This window comes from Leucopleurus acutus (assembly GCF_964270905.1).
Source record: "Leucopleurus acutus genome assembly, chromosome: 2".
In the NCBI taxonomy this organism is placed as follows: Eukaryota; Metazoa; Chordata; class Mammalia; order Artiodactyla; family Delphinidae; genus Leucopleurus; species Leucopleurus acutus.
In genome coordinates this window covers 155070118-155096464 of record NC_139143.1, presented here as the reverse complement: position 1 = coordinate 155096464, position 26347 = coordinate 155070118, and the positions used below count along the sequence as shown (strand labels likewise).

The 26347-nt window shown below is 42.0% G+C and overlaps 1 protein-coding gene across 1 annotated transcript; it reads right to left on the bottom strand.

Moving 5' to 3' along the window:
- On the bottom strand, nt 1-26347 carry ATPAF1 (ATP synthase mitochondrial F1 complex assembly factor 1; the record flags this gene model as incomplete). Its single annotated transcript, XM_082832744.1, is given in 10 exon segments — nt 1-950; nt 7116-7223; nt 8912-9007; nt 12771-12818; nt 14017-14067; nt 16992-17054; nt 17804-17854; nt 20946-21054; nt 26008-26326; nt 26329-26347. Coding segments are annotated over 10 exon segments (1059 nt in total). The 3' UTR covers nt 1-755.

Sequence of the window (26347 nt, the reverse complement as noted above, 5' to 3'; positions counted from 1 at the left end):
AAAAAAAAAAAAAAGCCAGTCTGGATTCATCCTCTCTTTACAAAAGTGTTGATTTATTTATACTGCACTTGATTCAGCCCCTCCAAATACACAGCTTCCAACAGGCAGAGTTAGAGAAGCAGGCACCACAAACCATAGTTTAAAAATATGCAGGCAGCAGGCACTGTACCCGTTTAACTATAACTGAAATCTGCTGATACTTCAAACCAGCTACACTAAAGCCATCTCTGGGGGCATCTAGACGGAGTCTTAATCCTGATGGCAATATCTGGTTGTTCTAGAGTCTAACAGGATACCTGGGTTATGCCTTTGGCCAGCCAAGTGGGAAGAGTACGTAGAGCCCACATCTAACTACAGCAGGTCTTCAAGCTTATTATCCTGTCACAGTTTATAAAGATGAGGAACTAATCATTTGGGAGCTGTGCAGTCAAAATGTCCAGAAAACAAATATACTATTACAGTGTGTAAAATCAAGTCAGCCATCTTGTGGATCCTTGGCTGTCTCTGGTTATGACCTCAAACACTTAAAAAGGAAACCTCAAGTATGCTGGGAGATAATGATCAGAACACTTGGGTACCTTGGTTCCTGACTATCAAGTAACAGGGCTCACCGCCATGTTACTTCTTGCAATAAGCATACAGGGCAACTCCTTAGAGACTGCTCATTATCGATGCTAAGCTCCTGAGAGCTCAGGGGGTGGGTAGGCTCAGGACTATCCAGGGCTGAGCAAACTCTGTAAACCAGCCTTACAGCTCTAAGTCTTATCCTGGTTCTGAGAACATTTCAGTTCTGCTCCAAGTCCGCTTTGTTCCAATTCAGCGATGACAGACATATATTTGAACTCGTTTGGTCTGAAGTTAAAGGTCTCCACTAACCCGTAGGTCTCTTTTCGATCAGTGGCATAGAAGAGCTGAACTTGGTTGGCAATGCACTGTGCCTCAGCAACATTCTGAAAGGCAAAAAGAACAGTCAGGTCCTTTCCAGCACAGGGCCATGAAGCTCTGTGTCTAAGTCCTATGGCAGCTGGGGGCCCTCATCCAGGAGTCACTGCTTGCAGAAAGCTTCCCTGACATCCCAAATCTTGGTGAGGTGCCCCTTTTCTGTGTATTCAAATTACCCTACACGTCCCTCTAACATAGTATGCATCATACTGTATTGTATCTGTCCTTTTTTTCCTTTTTCTTTTTTGTCTGTCTTCCTTTGTGTGAATTTCTCAAAGTATGTGCTTCTTTTACATCCTGTACCCAGTGAAATCTGGTGAATGTTTGCTAATAAATTAATGCATATGTTAAAAATTTCCCTCTTCAGTCAGTTCTTTAGTAACTGTTAAGTTTATCTCAAGGGGGAAAAAAATAGCAATAGTTACCCAGCTCCAAGAACCAGTTTGTGAGTTACTACTAAGTTCTTGACTAACCAGACATACTTTGAATAAAACCTGTTCCTCATACCACCTCAGTCAAAAAAGTAGTGCCAAAGCCAGCTGTAGTTTTACAATTCGTCCATAAAGTCTATGACACAATGTTTTTTTCTTTTTTCTTTTTGACTGTGCTGCGTGGCTTGTGGGATCTTAGTTCCCTGACCAGGGACTGAACCCAGGCCCTCGGCAGTGAAAGTGCGGAGTCCTAACAACTGGACTGCCAGGGGATTCTCTATGACACTCTTTCTTCCCTGTGATGGAGCCTCGTTTCTCTTTCCTTGAGTGTTGGCTATACGTAGTGACTTGCTTCTAACGAATGGACTAAAGTGGAATGATGAAAAATGACTTCTGCTATTCAGTCACAGAAGACATTGCAGGTTCTGTCTTGCTATCTCTCTTGAATCACTTGCTTTGGGGAAAGTCAGTTGCCATATCATGAGGACATTCAAGTAGCCTACGGAGAAGCCAGTGTGGCAAGGAAATGAGGCCTCCTGCCAACAGCCATGCAAGTGGGGTCAGAGGTGGATCGTCAAGCCCAATCAGCCTTCAAATGACTGTCGTCCTTGCCAACATCTTGACAGCAACTTCATGAGAGACTCTGAGCCAGAGCCGCCCAGACATGCTGCTCCTGAACTCCTGACACACAGAAACTGTGAGGCGATAGATATTTGTTGTTTTAAGCCACTAAGTTTTGGAGTAGTAATTTGTTATGCAGTCATTTCTAACTAATCCACCCGCAAAGCCCCAGGGAAAAGAAGGGGCCACCTTCTCTAAAGCTCAGTAGCAGGGAAATGGTGACCAGACCACTCTGTGTAACAGAAGTGGGATCAGGACGCAGGCTACACTCTTGAAACCTTACAAGAGAGTTACTTCAAAAACTCTTACTTTTGTTTCCTATACATTCTCTGGTGCCAGCTGATCAGAGGCACTTATTCATGATTACAATGTTCACACAGCCAAAACCCAACCCCAAGCGATAATGGAAAATTCCTACTAAAACTGTCAAAAGTGTGCTATGCGTAGCTACAGTGATGAAAAGAGGTTTATAAATACCACAGCCTGCTTCACCTCCATTCCCTCCTATGGGCCTTGCAGGTCATTTCTCATAAGCAGGCACTGATCTCTGAGACTGGATCTTCAATCAAAAGCCATTTTCCAAAATGCTGGCTATTTCAAATTAATAGAATTTTAGAGCTGGAAGGGGCCTTAGAGATCACCCAGTCCTCATTTAATGGACCAGGAAACCAAAGCAGATGAGGGTCAGGGATAGACCCAAGGTCATATGGCTAACAAGTGGCAGACCAAGGACCAGACCTCTGGACTCCCAGGCTGGTACTCCCTCCACTTCACCCTGATAGTATTTCTGGTGGGGCAAATAATTAAGACTGATCAAGGTCGATAACTCTACTTCATCATTTTTACCTTTCTTATATGCAAACATGCCTCAAGAACAAACCATCTCTAAAGCAAGTGCATAATCTGAGGCAGATACCACCACTCTCTGAGGCCCTAAACTGTAGGGCCTGTGAGTCAACTTTTATTTGAGGCTTAGGATGGTGGAGCTAAGGGTAATTTCAGTTGTGTACATTCTAGAACAGTGCTGCTCAAACTGCAGAGTCCTAGGTGGAGGTGCCTCTGGTCCCTTCACCTCTCTTTCAGCTGTTATATCCTGGGGTTTACATAATGAGATTCTGTGTGGATAAAGGGCTCTGACCACTAGTTTGAAGACCATTAGAATGGTGGGTAGAGAGTTAAGATATGGAGATATGTGCAAATGTCTCTCATGGAGGATTATGGAAAGCTCCCCCGCACCCCAACCCCTGCCCACTTATTCACCCCCTGCCTTTTATTCTCTCAACATGAAACAGTAGTCTCTTCCCTTTCCAAGACCCAAGAAGATAAACATATTAATTCCCTATGTTGCTCAACAAGGAGGTTTATTAACAAACCTGATTCCTCCCTCTCTTTCAATCTTAATAGCTACAATCAAATTACCAAGTCTTGCCCATTTTATTCCCTATATATTTCTGGAGACATTCTCTCTCCTCCATCCCTACTACCACTGCTCTAGTTTAGGTCTTTACTACTTCTTGCCCAGACTATTGCAACTGCATTTTAAATGATCACACTGACCAGGCTAGAACTAAAAAATATTTAGGAAGCAAATACTTAAGGTTAATGGTCTTAAAATCCAACTCTTCATGGGTCAACCTCCATTCAAAACCCTTTAATGATCTTTTTGTGCCCACAGGATAAAGCTGATCCTTTAAACACAACCCACCAAACCTCCTTTTTTAATATACCAGTGACAGCAAACTGTTTGTAATACCCCAAGTCATTTTATGCCTCCTAGCATTTATGTATTCTATTTCCACCACCTGGAACATTCCCCTCCCCCTCCCCACTTTACCCTGCTAAACTCCTGCTAATCTTTGAGGTTCAGCTCAGGTGTCATCTCTAGGAAGGCTTCTTCCTCCTTCTGGGCCAGGAACGCTCCCCCTGCCCCCTCCCCCAATGCTGTGCATGTCTCTCTCCTAGCACTTACTACATTCCAATGAAATCATCTGTTGACACACATGTGGACACAAATAAGGCTTTCTAATACTATACTAAATTTTCATCATTAAAGTTAATCAGTTCAGAAGAAACCTCTAGTTTCCAGGTATTTCTATTCATTTGCTTTACTGTATTTGGAAACACTATGCCTAAACTGCAAACTCATGCATGAGTGTGCAGGGGATCATATATTTATATTATATTTCTAGGTTTCCCATCTCTGAACCGTGTATCTCTACACTAAATTCTAACATGCCTAATTCTGTACTACATTAGAAACTCACAGTCAAGTTGACTTATACAAGGCAAAGGTATGTTGTCTGGTATGATGTTAAATGTTATAAGGCTAGGAAGCAAGTTTTAATAATTATGGGTCTGAGACCACTAGGGTGAGGTGGTATAAATGCTAAAACAGAAAGGGTCTCCTCTGACCTCTAGAGTCCACTTCTAATACAGTTAGATATTATGCTTTGCTGAAGATCAGAAAATGCAGTATAATCTCTATGTCACTCACTCCTGTGGTCAAATTTTAAACTTTATCATTATTGATAACTATATCCCCTCCAAATCTCAATTTGAAACATCCGTACTTTGTCTACTATTTCCTATATTTAAAACTCACTCCCAAATTAAAAAATCCTTTAACTCAAGTGGGACTCGCAGTTCTGTCTCTAACCTTTCTCATGTTTCCACTTACCTCTTTATCCAACTTGCACTCCATTGTCAATAATTACAATCATTCCTTTGCATTCACTTTTAAATTCCTGGTCCCTATCTTGCTTCATTACATCACTTGGCTAAACCATAACCCTAGTTAAATCCAACTCTCGGTCCTCCCTCTCTGTGCACACCCATTCTCTCTTCCATTTTCCTAGATCACACGTCAACAAACACTTTCTGGAAAGGGAGACACTGTTAATATTTTAGGCTCTATGGCCCTACAGTCTCTGTTGCAGCTACTCAACTCTGTTGTAGAGGTAAAGCAGCCATAGATAACATGTAAATGATAAACATGGCTGTGTTCCAATAAAATTTTATCTACAGACACTGAAATTTGAATTTCATATACTTTTCACAGGCCATGAAATATTATTCTTTTTTAGTTGTTTGTTTCCTCAACTACTTAAAGATGTAGAACACATTCTCAACTCATGGGCCTGTCCTAGACAACAATTTCACACTTCCTCTTTTCCACCCAAAAGTCCAACACCTATTCTTCCATCCTCACTCTCAGCTGACAATCTTTCTTTTCACTAAGCAATCTGAAGAGAACTTCTTACAAGCTACCACCACCTCTATTCATTTAACTGTATTTGTGTCATTATATCCTGGCTTCTCTCCTGTTGTTACGTTTCTGGCAAAGATCAACCCCTCATTCCCAAGACTCACCCCACTCAAAAACACCACTTTAACAACTCTCCAGCCTCCTTCTTGTCCATTATCAATATTTCCCTCTCTACTGGATCTTTCCATCAGCCTATACATATAATGTTATTTCTCTCATTTTTTTTTTTATTTTAAAAATATTTTATTGCCAAAGAGTGCTAACCATCATCTGAGCCTTCAACAAGTTGTAATCTTTTTTTTTTTTTAACATCTTTATTGGGGTATAATTGCTTTACAATGGTGTGTTAGTTTCTGCTTTATAACAAAGTGAATCAGTCATACATAAACATATGTTCCCATATGTCTTCCCTCTTGCGTCTCCCTCCCTCCCACTATTTCTCTCATTTAAAACAAAACCAAAAAAACACTCTCATCCCCACTTCTTACACCCCATTGTCTCCTTCCCTTCTCAAAAACATCCCTTGAAAGACGTGTTTATGCTTACTCTTTCTCTTCCCATTCTTTCTTAAATGTACTCCAATCATGCTTCTGTCCTACCACTCCTTTGAAACTGCCCTTATAAAGGTCCCCAATGACTTCCATGTTGTGAAATCTAGTAAATTCTCAGTCCTCATCTCATTTGCCCTACCAGCAAGTGAGATTTGGCTAGTTGAGCACCCTTGTTCCTTGAAACATTTTATCTTAGCTTCCAGGGGCTTCTACCATCTTAGTTTTCCTCCTGTCTCACTGACTCTTCCTTTTTAATCTTCTTTGCTGATGCTTCCTCATCTCTCCAGGGCTCAGTTCTTAGACCTCTTCTCTTTTCTACCTTAATTAACTTCCTTGGTGATTTCATTCAGTTTCATGGCTTTAAATAACAACCTGTATGCTGACTACTCTCATTTTTCTCTCTCTAGCTTGGACCTCTACCCTGAACTCCAAGCTCATGTATCTAACTGCCTACTACTTGGATATCTAACAGGCGTCTCAGATTTAACGTGTTGAAAACTGAGCTCCTGATCTTCCTCCCAAACCTCTTCCGCCTACAGTCTTGTCTGTCTCAGTTAATGGCAACTCCATTCTTCTGGGTAGGATTTTGGGTGACTTCCAGTTGAGTGTGATGGGTAGAAGGAAGAATGGGAGAAATGGGACTGAACAGTTACAGGAATAACAGACAAGGAAGGAGAGTCTCAATTATGTCCTAGACTTGGGACTTACTGCTACTATGAGATACTAGCTGAGTAGCATAACTTTTCCCTTTCTTGTATGCAGCTGATTAAGAGACAGAGGAAAAATAAGTGGGTGTTGTAATAAAGAACCTCAGGAGGAAGAGGCACTAACGTGCCCACTATCTTGAGGACATCCTGAACTTAAACCCTGCCAGATAAATGAGACTGAAATGAGCAAGGACTAGACGAACAGGCTGAACAGTAATCATAAAACTGCTCCTGGCCCTGGATATGTAAAGAACAAACACAACAGACATCATTACCTACGGGCATATGGTCAATGCTCTATCCCAGGAAACGGGAAAAGGAGGAAGGAAATTCACTATGTATGATGAATGCTGTACATGTGAACAGTGTGGAGGAAGATAAAAGATTAAGAACTATTCTAGACTTTGAACTCTTCCCTACATTTAAGAAGCCAATTTACTTGTCCATAGTCTCTTGCCTGAAACCCCTAGGGCCAGATGTGTCTTGGAGGCAGAATTACTGGATTTTAGAAAGGTAACAAGTGCAGATACCATATAACTGTATCTGAATACCTTCAGGGTCACCAGGTAAATCCAAAAAGGTAAAAGTTGATTCTTACCAGAAACGTGGAATCCATTTCTGCTGTCATCAGCACTATGCCCTTTTCTTCCTTAAGTTCAGGGTAGTGATACAAAATCAGCTGGCTGGCTGCAGCTTCCCCTCGGGTCTGTAAGGAGGAACACTTAATCAAGGCTCAGTAAGGTGCCACCACAACAAAACTGCGACTTCACAGCAACAGAGAGTCTGGAGGGAATTCTGGCTCTTAACAGCCCCTTGGGTGGCTGGTGAGTCGGAGGACTGGCACGTGGCGGTGGCCAGGTCTGCCAAGGCACATCGAAACTGACAGCTTGCACAGTGTTATTTGTGTCTTCAGTTGAAAAAGGTTTGGCTTTTCTCCCGGAAAATGTTTACAGTAGGCAGTGAATCCTTCATCACGGCCATATATTTAAAAACAAAACGGCACAAGCAGCTACCAGATCAAGTCCTAAATAAAGCAATATGCCTGTGTAATTGCCGCCTTTATGGACTAGTGCATTTCACAGTTGAAATCTACTCCCCTTGGCTGGCTCTGAGGACTGAGCTCTTTTAAGCTGTAGCAAACAGCTGGAGAGTTTGCACATGGGCCAGACTTGTAATGTGCAGTTTTAAAATATAATCTGGGTGGGAGGAAGGGGGGAAAGAAGAATGGGAACATCATAATTTCATGAAGAAGGGACAGGGCAGTGGTGACTAGACCTCACTCCGGACTAGGAAGAGAGGCTAGGTTCAAAGCCTAAGCCCTCATATAGTACAAAAGGAAACAACTATACATTCAAAAGATCTCTGGGTTTCATCTTTAAAATTTCAGCAAAAGTCCTTTTAATTATCAATACCTAATTATTGCTAGGGTACTCTTAATAATAGTTCAGCCTCAGTTCTCTCGAACGTACTTCAAATACACATCATTTTGGTCATAATTATGTTTCTGGATCTTTTTCCTATACTTGTATATGAGCTTCACGAAGGCAGTCCTAGCGTAGTTTCCAACACAACAGCATAATGGTTAAGTTCATAGACTTTGGAGTCCATAACCTGGAGTCAAGCAAACCCAGCTCTACCACTTACCAGCACTGTGAACTAACTTCTCTGAGCCCACTATTTTTTTTTTCTTTTCTTTCTACTTTTTGTTTTTAAAAAAAACAAACACAATATAATTTTTGGATATAATCACACGGGCTACAGTCATGAGCAAATTCTCATTCTGTTTTGTGCTCCCTTTACCCCAACTTCAAAGCCACTATAATACATTCTTGTTTTTGCCAGATTCAGCCTCCAAATATAGAATGTCAATCCTAGTGATGATCTTATTTAAAATACTTTTATTTTAAAAGCTTCAAATGCTTTGGATCAAACTTCTTAATCTAATACTTGGGAGTAAAACAAAGAAAAAGGAAGGAGGGAAGCAAACGAAACGACATCTGTGAAATGAAGACTATGCGTCTAGCACCGTAGAAAGTGCCGGCCTGGTTAATAAAACACATGTAAGACACAGAGCCTACCTTAAGGTTATGAAGATAACCATCACCACTCACCCATGTTTGGTAAGTGAGGTACACGCAGTAAATGTTATAGACGTATGGGGAAGAGAGCAGAGAGCCAGAAATAGTCAGAGAACGTGTTTTGGGATCTTTTCAATTTCTAGGTAGTGAGCGGGGCCTAAAAAGCTAGCCCAACAAAGTATGACAATTCATCAGTGCTACAGCAAATCCTGCTGGTAGTTAGTACATATTATGTGTCCTCAAGCCTCAGCAAGGGCTCATAATAACACAAAGGGGTAGGCCTCCTTCATCTAGGGGCTGAGCACAGGCCACCTACCTGAATATTTATAAGTGCAGTGAAATGGAGTTCAGTACCTGTCCACTGCCCGACAAAGAACTCATAACCTTCCCTTCTTGGCAGTGCACAAAGAAACTGTGGGAAACAAATACATGAGGAGACAGATGAATAAATAAAATCATTTGCTCTATGTCCAACCACCTGTGTCATTCACTCCATTTCTTCAAAGTTTGGGTTTTAAAACTTTTTTTAAATTATGAAATTCATATGTATGTGATAAAGTAACAAACACTCATACACTACCCAACCCACCTAAGAAAGAAAGCATTAGAGATCCAATTGAAGCTCTCTCTGTAAACCCATTCTAATTCCATTCCAGTATAACAGGTAAACTGCATTTGGTGTCTGTCATTCCCTTTCAGGTTTTTATACTTTTAATGTATAGGTATACATCCATAAACAAGAAATAGTACTGTTTGCATGTTTAAAAACTTAAATCGTATCAAACTATATGTATACTTTTTTTAACATCTTTATTGGAGCATAATTGCTTTACAATGGTTATATGTATACTTTTGCAACTCGCTTTTTTTTACTTCACATCATACTTCTGAGATTTACTCACGTTGAGAAGTATAACTTCTAATTCATTATTTTCACTGTTATATGGAATTTGACTACAGAAATTTACCACAATTTTATCTATCCTTCTTTTGATGAACTTTTGGGTCTTTTTCAATTTCTAAACTTTCTAATGCTGCTGCATTAATTTTTGTCACAATTATTGTAATCACTTCATGTTCTACTATCTGAGGCTGATACTGAAGCATGTCTCTAAACACCAAGAAATAATTAGTTTTATGCTCAAGATGAATTGGGGAGGAGTGGTGAAGAGAATGGTGCCAGAACAAAACAAAGTATAATCAGTCCGATATGCATTAGTCATGGAATTGTCTCCTTACTGCTAACCACCAAGGCTCTGTTTTATTATTATTACATGAGATAACCTCAGTGCCTAATGGGTAAACATTTTTTTAAAGCTTTATTAAGGAATACTTGAACTATAAGTTGCATATATTTAAAGCGTACAATTAGAATCGTTGTGACATATGTATACAGTGAAACCATTACCACAACCAACGCAATGAACATATCTATCACCTCTAAAAATTCCTTTGTAATTCATATCTCCCTCTCTCCCACTGCTCTTAAGCAGCTACTGACTTGGTTTCTGTCACTACTGGTCAGTCTTCACTTTCTAGAATTTCGTATAAATGAAACCACAGAATCTATACTTCATTTTGGTCTGGCTTCTTTCACTCAGCACAATTGTTTTGTGATCTATCCATGTTGGTGCATATATCAATAGTTCATTCCTTCTTATTGCTGAATCTTACTCCATTATATATGTATTGTATATGATGTATATGTACACACACACACAATTTCTTTATTCTTTCACCTGTGATAGAGTTGGGTATCTTCAGTATTTGGTTATTACAAATAAAGTTGCTATGAACACTTGTATACAAGTCATTGAACGGACATATGCTTTCAGTTCCCTTGGGAAAATATCTAGGAGTAGAATGGCTGGGTCTTATGGCAGGTATATGCTTAACTTTTAAAGAAACTGTCAGACTCTTTTCTAAAGTGATTGTACCATTTTACATTATTACCAGCAATATATTAGAGTTCCAGCTGCCCCATATCCTCACCAACACTTGGGATGGTCAATCTTTTTAATTTTAGTCATCTTAGTGGTATCTCACTGTGGTTTTAATTTGCATTCCCATTATGACAAATGATGTTGAACATCTTATAACTTTCATTGGTGAATTGTCTGACTCTTTTGCTCATTTTTAAATTGGGTTGCTTGTCCTCTTATAAAGTTGTAAGAGTTTTTAGTATATTCTATATACAAGTCACTTGTCAATATATGTTTGCAACTATTTTCTCCCAGTCCGTGGCTTACCTTTTCATTTTCACAACAATGTCTTTTGAAAAGTAGAAATTTAAAATTTTTTTTATTGTGGTAAAATAGACATAACAGTTACCATTTTAACCATTTAAAGTGCACAATTCAGTGGCATTAAGTTCATTCACAATGCTGTGAAACCTTCACCACCATCCATCTCCAGAACTTTCTTCATCTTCCCAAACTGAAACTCCATATCCGTTAAACAGTAACTCCCCACCCTGCTTTCCACTCATCCCCTGGCAACACTGTCCTTCTTTCTGTATATGAATTTATTCTAGGTACCTCATATAAGTGGAATCATACAGTATTTGTCCTTTTGTGACTGGCTTATTTCACTTAGCATAATGTCTTTAAGGTTCATGAATGTTGCAGCATGTGTCAGAATTTCCTTCCTTTATAAGGCTGAATAATGTTCTACTGCATGTATGTATCACATTTTATTTAACCATTCATCTATCAGTGGACACTTGTGTTGCTTCTACCCTTTGGCTACTGTGACTAATGCTGTTATGAACATGGGTATACAAAGAGAAAATTTTAATTGTGATGAAATCTCATTTATTGATTTTTTCTTTTATGGTTTTGTGCTTTTTGTGAGGTATCGATACTTAAATCTCTGCCAAGCCCAGGTCACTAAGATTCAATCTAAGATTTTTTTTTCTAGATCATTTTTTTTTTTTGGCGGTACGTGGGCCTCTCACTGTTGTGGCCTCTCCTGTTGCGGAGCACAGGCTCCAGACGCGCAGGCTCAGCGGCCATGGCTCACGGGCCCAGCCTCTCTGCGGCATGTGAGATCTTCCCGGACCGGGGCATGAACCCGTGTCCCCTACATCGGCAGGCGGACTCTCAACCACTGCGCCACAAGGGAAGCCCTTTTTCTAGATCTTGAGTTAATTTTTGGATACTGTGTGAGGTAAGAGTAGAGGTTCATTTTTTTGCGTACGGATACTCAAATTGTTTTGCACAATTTGTTGGACATGTGTTGAAAAGATTATCCTTTCTCTATTTAATTACCTTGGCACCTTTGCTGAAAAACAATTGACCACGCATACACTGGTTTACTTCTGAATTCTCTATTTTGTTCCATTGATCTATTTGTCTGTCTTTATGCTGGTACCACACTGTCTTCACTACTGTAGCTTTATGAAAACATAGTCTTGAAATCAAGTAATGTAAGTTCTCTAAATTTGTTCTTCTTTTTCAAAATTGTTTTGTTATTCTAGGTCCTTTGGATATCCAAATAAGTTTTTAAAATTGGCTTGTCAATTAAAAAAAAAAGAAAAAAAAAGCCTATTAGGATTTTGATTGGTATTATATTTTATCTAGAGATCACTTTGGAGAGAAATGACAACAATATTGAGTCATCCAACACAGTATATCTCTCCATTTACTTAGATGTTTTTTATTTTCTCTCAGCAATGTTTAGAAGCATTTTTTGAGAATCTTAGAAATTAGTATAGACACCAAGTCAGCTGACCCATCTCACCTATTCCCTTTCTCTTAGGTCTTCTGGCAGCTCAATACCCCAGCAACAATTTCTTAATTCCTTTTAGGTATATATAATCAAAATAGCACGGCCAAAGCTGAAAAGAAACCGCCAATAAAAGAGAAACTTAAAGGAGGCTGAAAAGATTAAGGTCTCAGGTATTGCTTCCAACATTCACTTCTATTAATAACTAAAGATCCACATCAGAAAGGGCTGAGACGTTTCAGAGAGCTGAACAGCCACAGGCTCATTGGGCCAAACCCACATGATTTCATAAGGCTAAAAATCTTACTTATCAGTACAATCAATATGTGAGCATCTTTGTTAAATAACTATAACATGTGAGATGGTATGGCGCATGAAGAGATTGGTTAGGAAACATCCTTGTCTGGCAGCACTGATAAGCAATCCTCATATGGTCACTGGACACTTACTGTTGGACAGGACTGAGCTCGGTTCCAGATCAAATCAAACTTCTCTTTCTGTAGGTTAGAAAAGAATAAAATTCAAAAACAAGAAAACATAAAAGGCCACAATCACATTTAAATTCACCAAGACTGAACTCTAGAACTAAAATACAACTAAAACAACCACAAGTTCCATCATCTACAAATCCCTCTTACAACAAAGAGGAAAAAGTAGAGGTACAAGCGTACCTGTTCAATATCAGAATTCTGTGTCAAGAGTGGATACTGCAAATGCTCTAACTCTTCAGGGGACTCTGCCCAGTGTCAGAGACAACAGGTCACTGAGTTTGTCCAGGGAGAGCTAAGAAGGCCTGTTCAAACAATGAGTCAGCATTGGAGACCTAAAATATCATGAAAAGTGCCGAGCCTTCTGAATGTTGCACTCATGAAAGGAAAGGGTATATATGTAAAAGATCTTTTTATTTTCTTAAAAGAAAATAAAAGATAGCAATACTCTCACAACAACCAAAAGGCCTGGCTTTATTTTTCCATCTGTAAGTTTTCCTCCTTAAACTTACACGTGTAAGCTCAGTATATATTTGGGTGCTTGATATATACTTAACCTAAAGCTACTTCCTCTTCAGAGAAGAACAATTAAAGAACTAGCTGATAACCCAGTACATTAAATGTTTTCTTCTGGTAGAAGGCAGCAGGACATAAACCAGAAGAAGTCGGCAGCCTTCCTTCCCAGTCACAGATTTTAATGGTCAAGCAGTGGCCCGTTACTATCTCCAAGAAAGCAATTTTGAGAAAGGAAAAAAAAAAAAAAGCCACTTGCTAAGGGGAAATGCCAGAAAAAGACTAGGAGGAAGCTCCAAGTCAGCTCAGGTACAGGTCACTCATAGACAGGAAGGGAAGAAAGCTAGGCCAGAGGCCCTGTCCTAAATTCCAACAGCTTGGCTGGAAAACACCAAAAAGAAATAAAAGACACTTGGAAATTGCTCAGCAACATAAACTTACACCATGCTCCCTTGTCAGAGACTTGACTCAAAGAGACATTTCTAAACCAGAAAGATGACAAACAAAAGCCATAAATATACCATATGGAGCTCCCAATCTTTGGTGCTCAGGGTATAATAAAAACCCTCAGAGCTATAAATGTAAGTTCTCAAGAGGCAATAAACATAGGAAAAGTAGAAGCAACTGGCCTGCTAAGGTTAGAGCCCTGACCTTCATGTTATGACACTCTCATTTTCCCCTCCAAACTACTTACAGGAATAACTGCGTAGACTGTATCTTTTGCTGCAAAATACTGCTGCCAAATCTGTACAAAAAAGAGAGAGTGTCTGTGACCATCAGTAACCTTTTCAACCTGTACCAAGAAGTGGTGACAGCTTTCATTGCTCAGAGTAATATGCTATTTGATAACAGGGAGGAAAACCCAACGTAATACTTTTATTACTAGTACATGATTACAAAAAAGATTTAATACAACCTACTCTTCTAGATGATTAAACTGTAACTCTTAATAACAAATTCCTATCAGAGAAACGGATTCTGAGACCTTGTTAATCACTTCTCCCAAGGTGTGCCTTGTGTGTAATAGACAAGCTTTTTTTTTATCATATGTTCTCTCTTCTCTCCCCAAACCCGCACTGTCCGGCCAACTGTGGGCCCTCTCAGAGAGCCAGGATCAGTCATTCGGAACCCAGGGTCTGAAGTCAGGCAGATCTGGACGCAAATCCCAGCTCTTATCATTTGCTGGCTCTGCTACTTTGGGAAAACTACTGGAAATCACTAAATTATATCAATATACTCATCAATAAAATAGTAATATTAACCTTAGAGGATTACTGTGAAGACTACTGAAATAATGTTTGTGCTTAGCACAACAGAATTACAATGCAAACCAAAGCCAAGGTGCTCCGAGGGCAAAAAAGAGGCACTTAATCCAAGTTAGGGAACAAGTGGCAGAGGAAGGGACACTTGAGCTGTATCCTGAAGAATGATCAGGAGTTAGCCAGGTGAACAGGGAGTCTGGGAAGAAAAACAGGTAGGAGAGAAGATAAGAGACACATTCTAAGCAGAGAATGACAAGCAGTAGCAAAGGCATAGAGGTTGGGGAAGGCATCATAGCCAAGGTGACACCTGAGGGAGCTGGTGTTGAAGACTGGGTCACCTTCCTTTAGAGCTGCTCTGCTTTGTCAACATTCCCATGAAAATGGGGGGGGGAGGGGGGCAACTGAAGATACTAATCAAAGTGTGATCTCACCAACACAAAGCACAGAAGGACTATTACCTCCTAGGACCTTACTCTATCAATGCAGTAAGGTTGCTTTTCTTTTTTTCCTTTTGCATGTCAAAACACTGTCTCATTTTTTTTTGGCGGTACACGGGCCTCTCACTGTTGTGGCCTCTCCCATTGTGGAGCACAGGCTCCGGACGCGCAGGCTCAGCGGCCATGGCTCACGGGCCCAGCCGCTCTGCGGCATGTGGGATCTTCCCAGACCGGGGCACAAACCCGTGTCCGCTGCATCGGCAGGCGGACTCTCAACCACTGCGCCACCAGGGAAGCCCTGTCTCCTCATTTTAAGGACAGCATATCCAGCTTATTTTTATTTAATTTGTATTAGAAGATAGTTTATGAATCCACACTGAATTTATGAGACTGACAGACGTTCCCTAACATAGTTGACCTTGGTTACTCAAAATTATATTAATGAACACAAATTCGTATCTAAAAATATAGGTCTAAGTGATATTTGTCATATGATTATCAGGCCTCCTGGGCCTGGCTTCTCTCCCCCCTAAAGGACATGCCTGGTGTCCACTTCTATTGGCACTTCTTCCCAAAGGCAGTTTGAGGTCTCCTGGAGACTTTGCATTAAGCCTCTATTAATAGAAGTTAGAACTCTGCGCTGTTTTCTTTTTGTTTTTCTGTCTTTCCACTAGGCTGAAACCCCTTGAGAGCTGGGGATTCTCTCATTTATTTCTATGCCTGGCACAGAGGCTGACATTTAATAACTGTCTGCTGAAATCAATGACACAGCGTTTAAGGACACCCCCAGCAATTGGCACAGCTTCCCGTAAGGGAATATGATGTAGAGTTAAACAGACAAGGGTTTGAGTCCTAGCTCTGCCACTAAGTTGCTTCATGTCTTTAAGTTACAGTTTCCTCAGCTGTAAATTGGGAATAATAGCACCTACTTTATAAGGGGGTCATGACAATACAATGAAATAGTGTATATAAAGCCCTAAGTACAGTACCTGACACGTAGTACACTGCTTTTATTATTATTTTGATTCTCTCAATATACCTAAAATATAATTCATGGAACTATAAGGAATGCCAATAAATAGCTTATTATATTCTAATTAAAGAGAAAAGAATCAGATGTGAAAATGTAAATAGCATTTACAAATGCTAATTCAAGCAATATGGAATGCCTGGTATATGGAATGACCAAACAAGCGGAATAGATCACACGTGGTTTGAAGGTGTCCAGGAAGCTTCCTGCAGAAGGTCCTAAAATAGTGGAGGACTCTGAATGTCAAGCAAAGGAATATGGGAAGTCACTGAATATTTGAGAGCAGGTTACTAACATAATATTTATTTTTATTTATTTATTTAAAAACACAAATATAGCACTTATTCTGTGTCAGGCACTGTTCCAAGTACTTTATAAATATTAACTCATTTAATTCCCCAAATAACTCCATGAGCTAAGTACTATTATTATGTCCACTTTACAGATAGGGAATCTGAGGCCCCCAAAAGTTAACTAACTTATCAAAGTCATTCCGCTAGTAAGTGGCAGAGCTAGGACTTAAAACTGGCAGCTTGGTCCTAGAGTCTATGTTCTTAACCAATACACTATGCGAAGTAGAACTTTAGGAGGATTGAACCGGTGAGGATATGATAGGGGGAGAGGGGGTGGGAGAAATAAGAGCAGGGAAACCTATTTAGAAAGGTAGTCATCCAGGCATAGAGTAGTGATGATTTTAAATAAGATGTGGACAACAGGAATGAAAAAGAAAGGGGAAATGTCAGTTGATTAGATATATAGGAGTGAGACCAAGTTTTTGTATGCACTATTTTTCATGTAATTCATCACTTTTGTTTTCAATGATTGCCTTTCATTTTGGCTAGAAAGAGGTGTCAGGAAATGTATGCTCCTTTCTACTTTCAGATTTGGTTCACAGAGCACACATTTTCATAAAGTATGACAATTCGTTTTCATTCATTACCTGTTTTATTTCTTCTGCAGTTTTGTCTTTCACCATCTCAATGTTAAAGATTGAACTGAGGGTCTGAAAGAGAAAATAAAAGGCAATTAACACCCACAATTAAAAAAATAAAACAGTTTAACTCTATCTGTAAGCCTTGTGGGTAGCAACATGGGAGGACAGTACAGCAGATCTTCAATAAGTGGAGAATGAGTATAAGAAAACCCACATGCTCAGAAAAGGGAGCCCCCAGGGCAGGTTTCACAGTTCTATTTTCAGGGGATATCTACTGGTACTTCCCAAATGTTTCACGCTCACTAATAAGTGTTGCAGCACTTTGTAGCTCCTAAGAGGAGAAAGTTCGGTTGTTACCTTTAACTGCTATTCTGCCAGAAGTGGCTCCTTATTTGCAAGTTAAATGACAGAGTAAACATGTTTTTATTTGATTTTTTAAAACTACTTCCTGGGACTTCCCTGGTGGTCCAGTAGTTATGACTCCACATTTCCACCGCAGGGGGCACGGGTTCAATCCCTGGTTGGAGAACTAAGATCCCGCATGCTGCTCAGCATGGCCAAAAAAAAAAAATCTACTCCCTATAGAAAGTAGTAAGTAGTACACTACATTTCCTTCACGTTTCCTCTAGCACCCCCAGGACCCACACTATACTAGGAGTCATATCAAGGTCATGACAAAAATTCGTAGAAATATCTCTCATCTCCACAGTTAGAAAATCACAAAATCACTGAACCACAGGAAATATGTTCAAACTTGCAGCCTCTTGTTATAGATGTTCCATATGAATTTACGCTTGGATATTTAATTAAAAACCTACCTTGTCCTTGGTGAATCCTCTGCTCATATGCTGTTTCCCCAATGTGTCTGTCTGAAATATACAGTGGGACAGGATATTAATCTATACTTTTAAGAAGAAGACCACCCTCCCTAGGTGAGGTGCCCAATAACTCATTTAGTAATGTTGCACCCCAGAACCCACTTCTCTCCACCCTATACAGTAACTGTACATACTGTTTTAAGAGTTACTGTTTGTGAGACAACTTTTCTTTGACTGATTCTGAGATACAGAGATGAGAAAGGAGTTCTTTGTTAGTAAACACCATCTACTGGTACTGAGAGTCCATTATATCCCTGCCACCATGGATGAGGGAATCCTTCCCAGAACAAGCCTACTTGGGTTTCCTGTGCTCTCTTTCCCAGTGAGCCACAGAGGAGGTAAGAATGGAATGATGTATTTTCCAAGCTGCTTCTTATCTGTGACAGCATTTCTGAAGTCAGGCAACCTCAGCAGACTATTGAGTCTTTTCTAGTACTCCATCTTAGTATTCCCTCCCTCAAATTAGACTCCCCCTCAAAAAAGGCCAGGAACAACTGAAAGTGATTTTCTCTCCTAGCCCACTCTCAGATAAAGGTGATGGCCAGGAAATACAATTTTGAGTTGTTTCTGACAGTAGGGATGTGTTGTTCTGAGTTTTCCATTCAATTCCTGTGCCTTTCAGAGAGGAGTGCAATCCACACCTGGGATTCTGAAGCTGAAACATACTTTCTGCATTAAACCCTGTTTTTCATTACTCTGTGCTTTAATGAATCCAAACCTTTCATAAATGATGTCGGTAGAACCAGTACCCACAAATTAGACAAAAGCGTGCTGTAGAAAAACCTACTGGATAACCCTATGTGCCCAAAGTCTCAAGAGCAATTAATGAAACATTTAAAGCATGTCTACTACAGATGCTTTGGAAACCTATGGGGACCTGTTTTTTTGTTATCACAATAATTGACTGGATGGTTTCACCTGCATTTATGGGAGAGGCAGTGGCGCTAAATGAGCTGCAATTTTGCAGATGAGTTCTACATAATGAATTTTCCCTCATCCCACACAACTTTCCAATTCTAGCCAGACCTTCCCTCCTTCCTCCCTCCCTCCTTCCTCCCTCCCTCCTTCCTTTCCTTTCTCCTTCTTTCTCCTTTTTTAAACAGTTTTATTCAATACTGAATTTTTCAGAAATGCAACTACTATGTAACTTAAGAGAAGACTGTACATTGTGGAATCTCATGAGGGTCACTGATAACAACACTGCTTATGGTTTGGGAGTTTTTATAATTACCAACATCCCGTACCAGTTTGCATTTGTTGCTTACGTGTTCATGGTGATTCCATACAGAGGTGAAAGAACCTGATGACTGTACTAGGTCTCACAGCATAGTTGTGCCCAAGAACTTACATGCTGAAATCCGTATTTTATTTAAAAAATACTTCCCTTTATTACAGTTAAGGCATTATATTTATTTTTCCCCCTGAAATTATGTGTGTAGGTGGGTTATATTGTCTACATTTCATTTCAGGGTAGAATTAGAGAGAATTAAATACAATTTATTATAAAAAGGGGATGTTGGGTATCACGTGGTAGGGAACCAATGACTCAAAGTAAAGAAAAGGCTTTAGAAATGTAGCCATTAGCTATTAGCCTTCCTCTAGCTAGATAAGAAAGACAGTAAGTGAATATTTACCTAAGAGTTGCCGTAATTTAAATTAAGTCTTTACTTATTCTGCTCTTGTCATCGTAAAGCTGAATTTCTAAGTCTTGTTTCAAAAAGCCTTCCCAGATAATATTGAAAGTTTATAATACAGTAATATTTCCCATAGCTATTTATTTGTAATCTTGACACTATGTTTGCTAAAGGAAATTACATTTGATAAAATATTTGTAGTAGAAAGTTATTTGTTCATATAAAATTGTAAACTACGTTTATCACAGGTTGAATTTCTCCCCAACCTTGTAATGATTAACCCATTAACTATTCTTATTCTAATTAACTCAACCAGTTATTAAAAGACTGAGTGGATTCTCTTAAAATTTAGGATACCCAAGGCAAAAAAAGTTATTTTCCAAGTAAAATAAACATCTCTCCTTTTACAATGTAGAACCCCAATTTTCCACTGTAACTACCTTATTTCAGGCCCATGCAGCCCACGCCTGGATATATTCTCCCTGGCTTTGCCTCTCCCCCCTCCAGTTTGTTCTGTACACCACCTTAGATTAGTATTTTTCAAATCATAGGTTGTGAAATCAATTTAGTGGACTGTGGCCAAAGTTTTTTAAAAGATGAAAATAATAATAAGAGTGCATTGCATGTCTCAATAGTAAAAGTAAGCATTTGTTTCAGTTATAATTATATACATATATGTGTAATGAATTGCAATGTAAAATATATTTCTTACCGTGGGTTATGGTCAAAAAGTTTGAGAAGCACTGCATTAATCTTCCTATACAATTGTCCCCTGGTATCAGTCAGGGATTGGTTCCAGGACACCTGAAGACACCAGAATCTGTAGGGGCTCAAGTCTCTTATATAAAATGGTGTAGTATTTGCATATAACCTACGCATATCTTCCCATACACTTTAAATCATCTCTAGACTACTTATAATACCTAATACAATGTAAATTCTATGTAAATAGTTGTAAATACAATAAATGCTATGTAAATAGCTACCTGTAAGTGGCAAACTCAAGTGTTGCTTTTTGGAACTTTCTACAGTTTTTTTTTCCCCTGAATACTTTCTATCAGCTGTTGGCTGGATCCACAGATGCAAAATCTGTGGATGCAGAACCTGCAGATAGGGAGGGCTGACTATACACAGCTTTCAACATGCTTTTCCCCAGCTCTGATTCTTGTTTAAGGGTAATAAGAGCTAACATGTATTAAGCACTTTTTTCCTCCCTGATCCCTACATGTGTGCCTTGCCTTGACCACTCGACTATACCCCCTGGGAGCAGAGATTACCCTTTTCATCCCCTTATATCTCCACCATGACTACAGTACCTTGCCAGAAAGAGCAGTATACCATTTATGGATGGAGCTGATCCCCTCAATGAGCCCACTCCCAGGATAAGGGTCCGGGGTGGGGATGTAGAGCACTGGTGAGCCAACAACACCCAAAGGGGTAGGTCTTACCTTCTGTTCCACACATTTGATAAAGTCACCTTGCTTGGAGTGCCCCACTGGCTGCTTCCGAAACTCACTGCATTTCTCCAGTCGGGACTCAAAAGCAGTTGGGTCAGACCTGATCAAAGGTAAACCAAAGGATAAACAACCTGGGCCTTTCTTTCTTAAATAAATTTATTTATTTATTTTTGGCTGCGTTGGGTCTTCGTTGCTGCACGCGGGCTTGTCTCTAGCTGTGGAGAGCAGGGGCTACTCTTCGTTGTGGTGCGTGGGCTTCTCATTGCAGTGGCTTCTCTTGCTGCAGAGCACGGGCTCTAGGTGCGCGGGCTTCAGTAGTTTTGGCACGCGGGCTCAGTAGTTGCGGCTCATGGGCTCTAGAGTGCAGGTTCAGTAGCTGTGGCGCACGGGCTTAGCTGCTTCACAGCATGTGGGATCTTCCTGGACCAGGGCTTGAACCCGTGTCCCCTGCACTGGCAGACGGATTCTTAACCACTGCGCCACCAGGGAAGCCCGCTTTTCTGGATTTTGAAATAACAAAGCACCATGTTCCACTTTCACAGAGAGAGGACACAGTCAGAGACTGAAGGATTTGTCTTAATTTAGTTAGGCCTGAGCACAGGCCTACAAATCAAGAAAGTGGAAAGAGAAATCCACTTATTCAACTGTTATTACTCCTCAAGGGGCCTGTGTAACATTTTTCTCCTGCAGGATATTCCCTAGGGTGACACAGGGCTTGCTCCCTCAGGTACTTACACTCTGGGTATTTGGAATTTAAATCCTTAAGATAGGAAAGGTACTTTGTGGTCATCTTGCTGGGTTAGATGCAAGAATCCTCAGGCAGGAATCCCAGGTGTCCAGCTCTTACTGGAACGCATCTAATTCTCAGACATGTCCCTTCCCTCCCCGACTAGGGCAAATCTCTATTTATTCAGATCCCAGCAACTCAGAGGCTTCAGGCAGCCTATTTTGCAGATTTAGCACCTGAGTTCTCCCTGACCCTCTCTCCAAAGAACCTGCTCCAGTTGATGGATCATCAGAATTTGTCCTTATGTCACAATGGGGCTGGTCTTCAGGCGTCAAGTCCGGGTTGGGGCTGCCATCTGTTAAGAATGCTTCAGGCTGTGTAGCTGACAATATCTGGCTGTGTACACTTTGGTGAAGATGTCATCCAGGGGCTCCAGCTCCCAGGCCATGAGACCTGTAGTGTCATGGGTGACGTCTGCAGGCTCCAAGGGCATCCTGGTTACCCCTCTGGTCCTTCTTGGTCAAGGCAATGGAGGGCGCTCGTCCTCCATGTAACTCTTTCTGGAGGTGATGTCGAACACCACTCCCTTCACTGCCATGTACTTGGATAGATCGTCCTTCCTTCCGGAGAAGGCCAGCTCCTCCTCGATGAAGAGCTGCACCAAGGGCCTCACCTGGTAGGGTGTGGCACCTGCCTGGCCAGGGCTGCGAGTACCAGGGCCTAGGTTAGTGTTGCCAGTGAGCAGATGGAGATGGTGAGGGGTGGCCCAGGCAGTGGAGCCCTGTGTACTCTCACCCTGGACATCTTTCATTACTAAAACATTTTGAGTCTAAGTCTACCTCTCTGTATCTTTCACTCCCCCAGGAACAAGAGAAAATGTCTAGTTCTTTTTATGAGTACCTGAAAATTGCTCTTATGTCACCTCCTAAGTTTCTCTAGGTTGAATTTCTTCAGGTTTTTCAGCCTCTCTTCATATACATGATTTGTAAATCATTCCTTACTGTGGACCTGCTCTCTGGGCATGTTCGTTTATGCACACTCTAGATACAGTGGGCCTAAAGCTCTCACCAGTGTAGAGTGTGACGCAAAAACCCAGGTACTGGACTGGAGTGGGGTCAGCAGGACACACAGCCTTGTCTTGCTGTTGGCTCACACTGAACTGGGGTTATAAGTGCTCCAAGAGCCCAGGTTTTAGTGAGTATGCTACAGCACTAACCAATCAGGACTATAATTCCTTTTAAAATATCTCACGATAGCCCACCTGTTGGTCTTGGGCCTCACGGTGAAGCTCTGTCTTGCCTCTTTCCTCGATGACTTGGCCCAGGTTCTACTGATCCTTTCTTGGCCCTGCTTTCACTGCATACCTCCCTTTTCCTCTACCTCATGTTCTTTTCCCTTTTGTAGCCGTCTCACTCAACTTCTTCTAGAACTTATTCTAGAAGTTTTCCCTCCCATCTCACTCAACTTCTTCTAGAACTTATTCCTTCCTCTCTTTTTTTTCCCTCCCATCTCACTCAACTTCTTCTAGAACTTATTCCCATCTCACTCAACTTCTTCTAGAACTCCCATCTCACTCAACTTCTTTTCCCTCCCATCTCACTCAACTTCTTCTAGAACTTATTCCTTCCTCTCTCCCTTTCACTCATTCAACAAACTTGACTTGTTGTCTCTCGCCTGGTGGTTGACTTGCTGGGCTTCAGAGATACAGAAATAAATAAGAAAGAGTCCCTACCTCAAGGAGCTTACTATCTAGTAGGACAGAAGGACATGTAAATAAGTACATGAGAGTGCTACAGGTATTAAGATGAAAATTTGCTCAGATATTCCCAAATGGCTAAGGTCGTTTCAGGCTCTGTTGCTCCCCATACCTGGAACACCTGCCCCCAACGTCAGTCCTTTATTCCTTTGCGCTGGGCCATAGAGCTAAAAGGAAGTTTTGGTATTAGATAAAGCTAGGGAGACTGGCAGGTACTAGAGCACAAGGGCCTTGCATGGAACACTAAGGATATGGAGTGGCCTTGGAAAGCCACTCTTTAGGAGACAGCAGTAGTATGTGTAAACACTGACACAGGAATGATCTAGTGGGGAAGGAAAGTAAAACCAGTCATTCATTTGTTCATGAATAGGAATGAACAGGAGCTGTGAAGTATTCAGAATATTAGTAGACCACTCTTCTGAGATGCCTGTCTGTGAAAGGGATCAGTGAGGAAAGGCTGAAGGGGAATGTAGGTCAAGAAAAGGTTTTTAAGATGACAAATACTTGAGTATATCTGAATGCTGTTGAAGGAGAGCAAAAATCCTCATTCATTTATTCTGTCATTCTTTCAAAGAAAGATCATTATAGTAGCAGTGACATGGACTGGAGGTAGATGGGTCTAAGACCAGAAGTGAGGAAGACTAGTTAGAGCAGGGGTCCCCAAGCCCCGGGCCACGGACCGGTACCATTCCGTGGCCTGTTAGGAACTGGGCCACACAGCAGGAGGCAAGCAGCGGGCAAGCGAGCGAAGTTTCATTCTGTATTTACAGCCACTCTCCATCCCTCGCATTACTGCCTGAGCTCCGCCTCCTGTCAGATCAGCGGCAGCATCAGTCTCATAGGAGCGCAAACCCTACTGTGAACTGCGCACGTGAGGGATCTAGGTTGTGCGTTCCTTATGAGAATCTAATGCCTGATAATCTGAGGTGGAGGTGAGGCGCTGATGCTAGCGCTGGGGAGTGGCTGCAAATACAGAGTATCATTAGCAGAGAGGTTTGACTGCACAGAGACCATAATAAATCAATTGCTTGCAGACTCCTGTCAAAACCCTATCAGTAGGGACTTCCCTGGCGGTCCAGTGGCTAAGACTCCACGCTCCCAATGCAGGGGGCACAGGTTCAATCCCTGGTTAGGGAACTAAGGTCCCACATGCTGCACAGTGTGACCAAATAAATAAATAAATAAATGTCTTGGGGCTTCCCTGGTGGCGCAGTGGTTGAGAGTCCGCCTGCCGATGCAGGGGACACGGGTTCGTGCCCCGGTCCGGGAAGATCCCACATGCCGCGGAGCGGCTGGGCCCGTGAGCCATGGCCGCTGAACCTGCGCGTCCGGAGCCTGTGCTCCGCAAAGGGAGAGGCCACAACAGTGAGAGGCCCGCGTATTGCAAAAAAAACCAAACCAAACCAAACCAAAACAAAAAAACCCTATCAGTGAGTGGCAAGTGAAAACAAGCTCAGGGCTCCCACTGGTTCTGCATTATGGTGAGTTGTATAATTATTTCACTATATATTACAATGTAACAATAACAGAAATAAAGTGCACATAAAATGTAATGTACTTGAACCATCCCGAAACCGTAACCCGCCCCCCACCACGGCAGTCTGTGGAAAAATTGTCTTCCACAAAACCAGCCCCTGGTGCCAAAATGGTTGGGGACCGCTGAGTTAGAGGATGACTGCAATATTCTGGGTGAAGATGATAGAGTAAATTAAGGCTGTGGAAGTAGAGATGAGCTAGAACTCAAAGAAGTTACAGCATCAGTCTTAGGTTTCCTTTCCTAAGACAACTGTGCCCACCCTGCCAGCTTCTCTCCCAAGTCCCTTCGATTTTCACTTTTGATCTCTTTCAGCTCTTCCCAGTTCAACTCTTTGGACCCTCCAAGGCCCCCTTATACCCACCTCAACCTCCTCTAATCTCCAGGTCCTTCTCTCTGGAAGGTGAAGGGTAGTGTTAGGAACCCCGGATTCCAAGTCAGAGAAATCCCAACCAGCTGTGTGACCTTTGGCAGGCCTCTTAACTCTCTCTGATCCTCAGTTTTCTCATCTTAATGAGAGAGTTCAACTGAGAGCCAACTGTAACACTATTAATCTTTGATGCCCTGCCCCCACCCAATCTCCTTTCCTTACAGTCAGGGTCCTCAGCTAGAAGCCTGGGAACCCGAGTCCTAGGACAAGGCTCAGCTGCCTCAATAGGTGACCTTGAGCAAGGCAAGTCCCTTCTCTGGAAGGCTCCATTTTTCCCATTTCGATAATGAGTACAGGTCTCTCGGAGTTGCCTGCCTCTTAAGGGCTGTCGTAAGAGTCGACCTCAGCGTTTTGAGAACTAAAGCAGACAGAAAGACAACTGGGGCTTCGCAGCGACTCCCGGCTCTCACACTAGCTGTGTGATCTTAGGCAAGTGACCAAGCCTCTCTGAGCCTAGATAACCATCTGTAGAGTGGGGGCAGTGCCAGTGATCCTCTAGCAGGGCTGCTGGAAGGGCTGAGAGCGCCAGATACAGATACACCAGGAGCGCGGGCCGAGCGCCGCCCCTCCTCCCTGCCCGCCGCCCGCCGCCGGCCGGGCCCGCACCTGCGCAGCTGCTGGATCTTGTCGCGGTAGCGGTCGTAGAAGGGGTTAGCCTCGATCTCTTTCCCGACCCCGCTGCCTTCGACGCCCCCCGCAGGCCGGCCCGAGCCGCGGCGCACCGGGAACACGCGCAGTTGCGCGGGTGACACGAGCCCCAGGCCCAGGGCGCGGCTGCGCACCGCGCACAGGCCACGGTAGAGGCCGGCCACCTGCAGGACGGCCGGGCCCGCGCCACCCGCTGCCGCCACCACGGCAGCCATGGCTGCCCCCGCCTCCTCCTCCTCCTCCTCCTCCCCGGACACGTCGGCCTCGGCCTCGGCCGCGGCCCGCGCGCCCGCTCCAT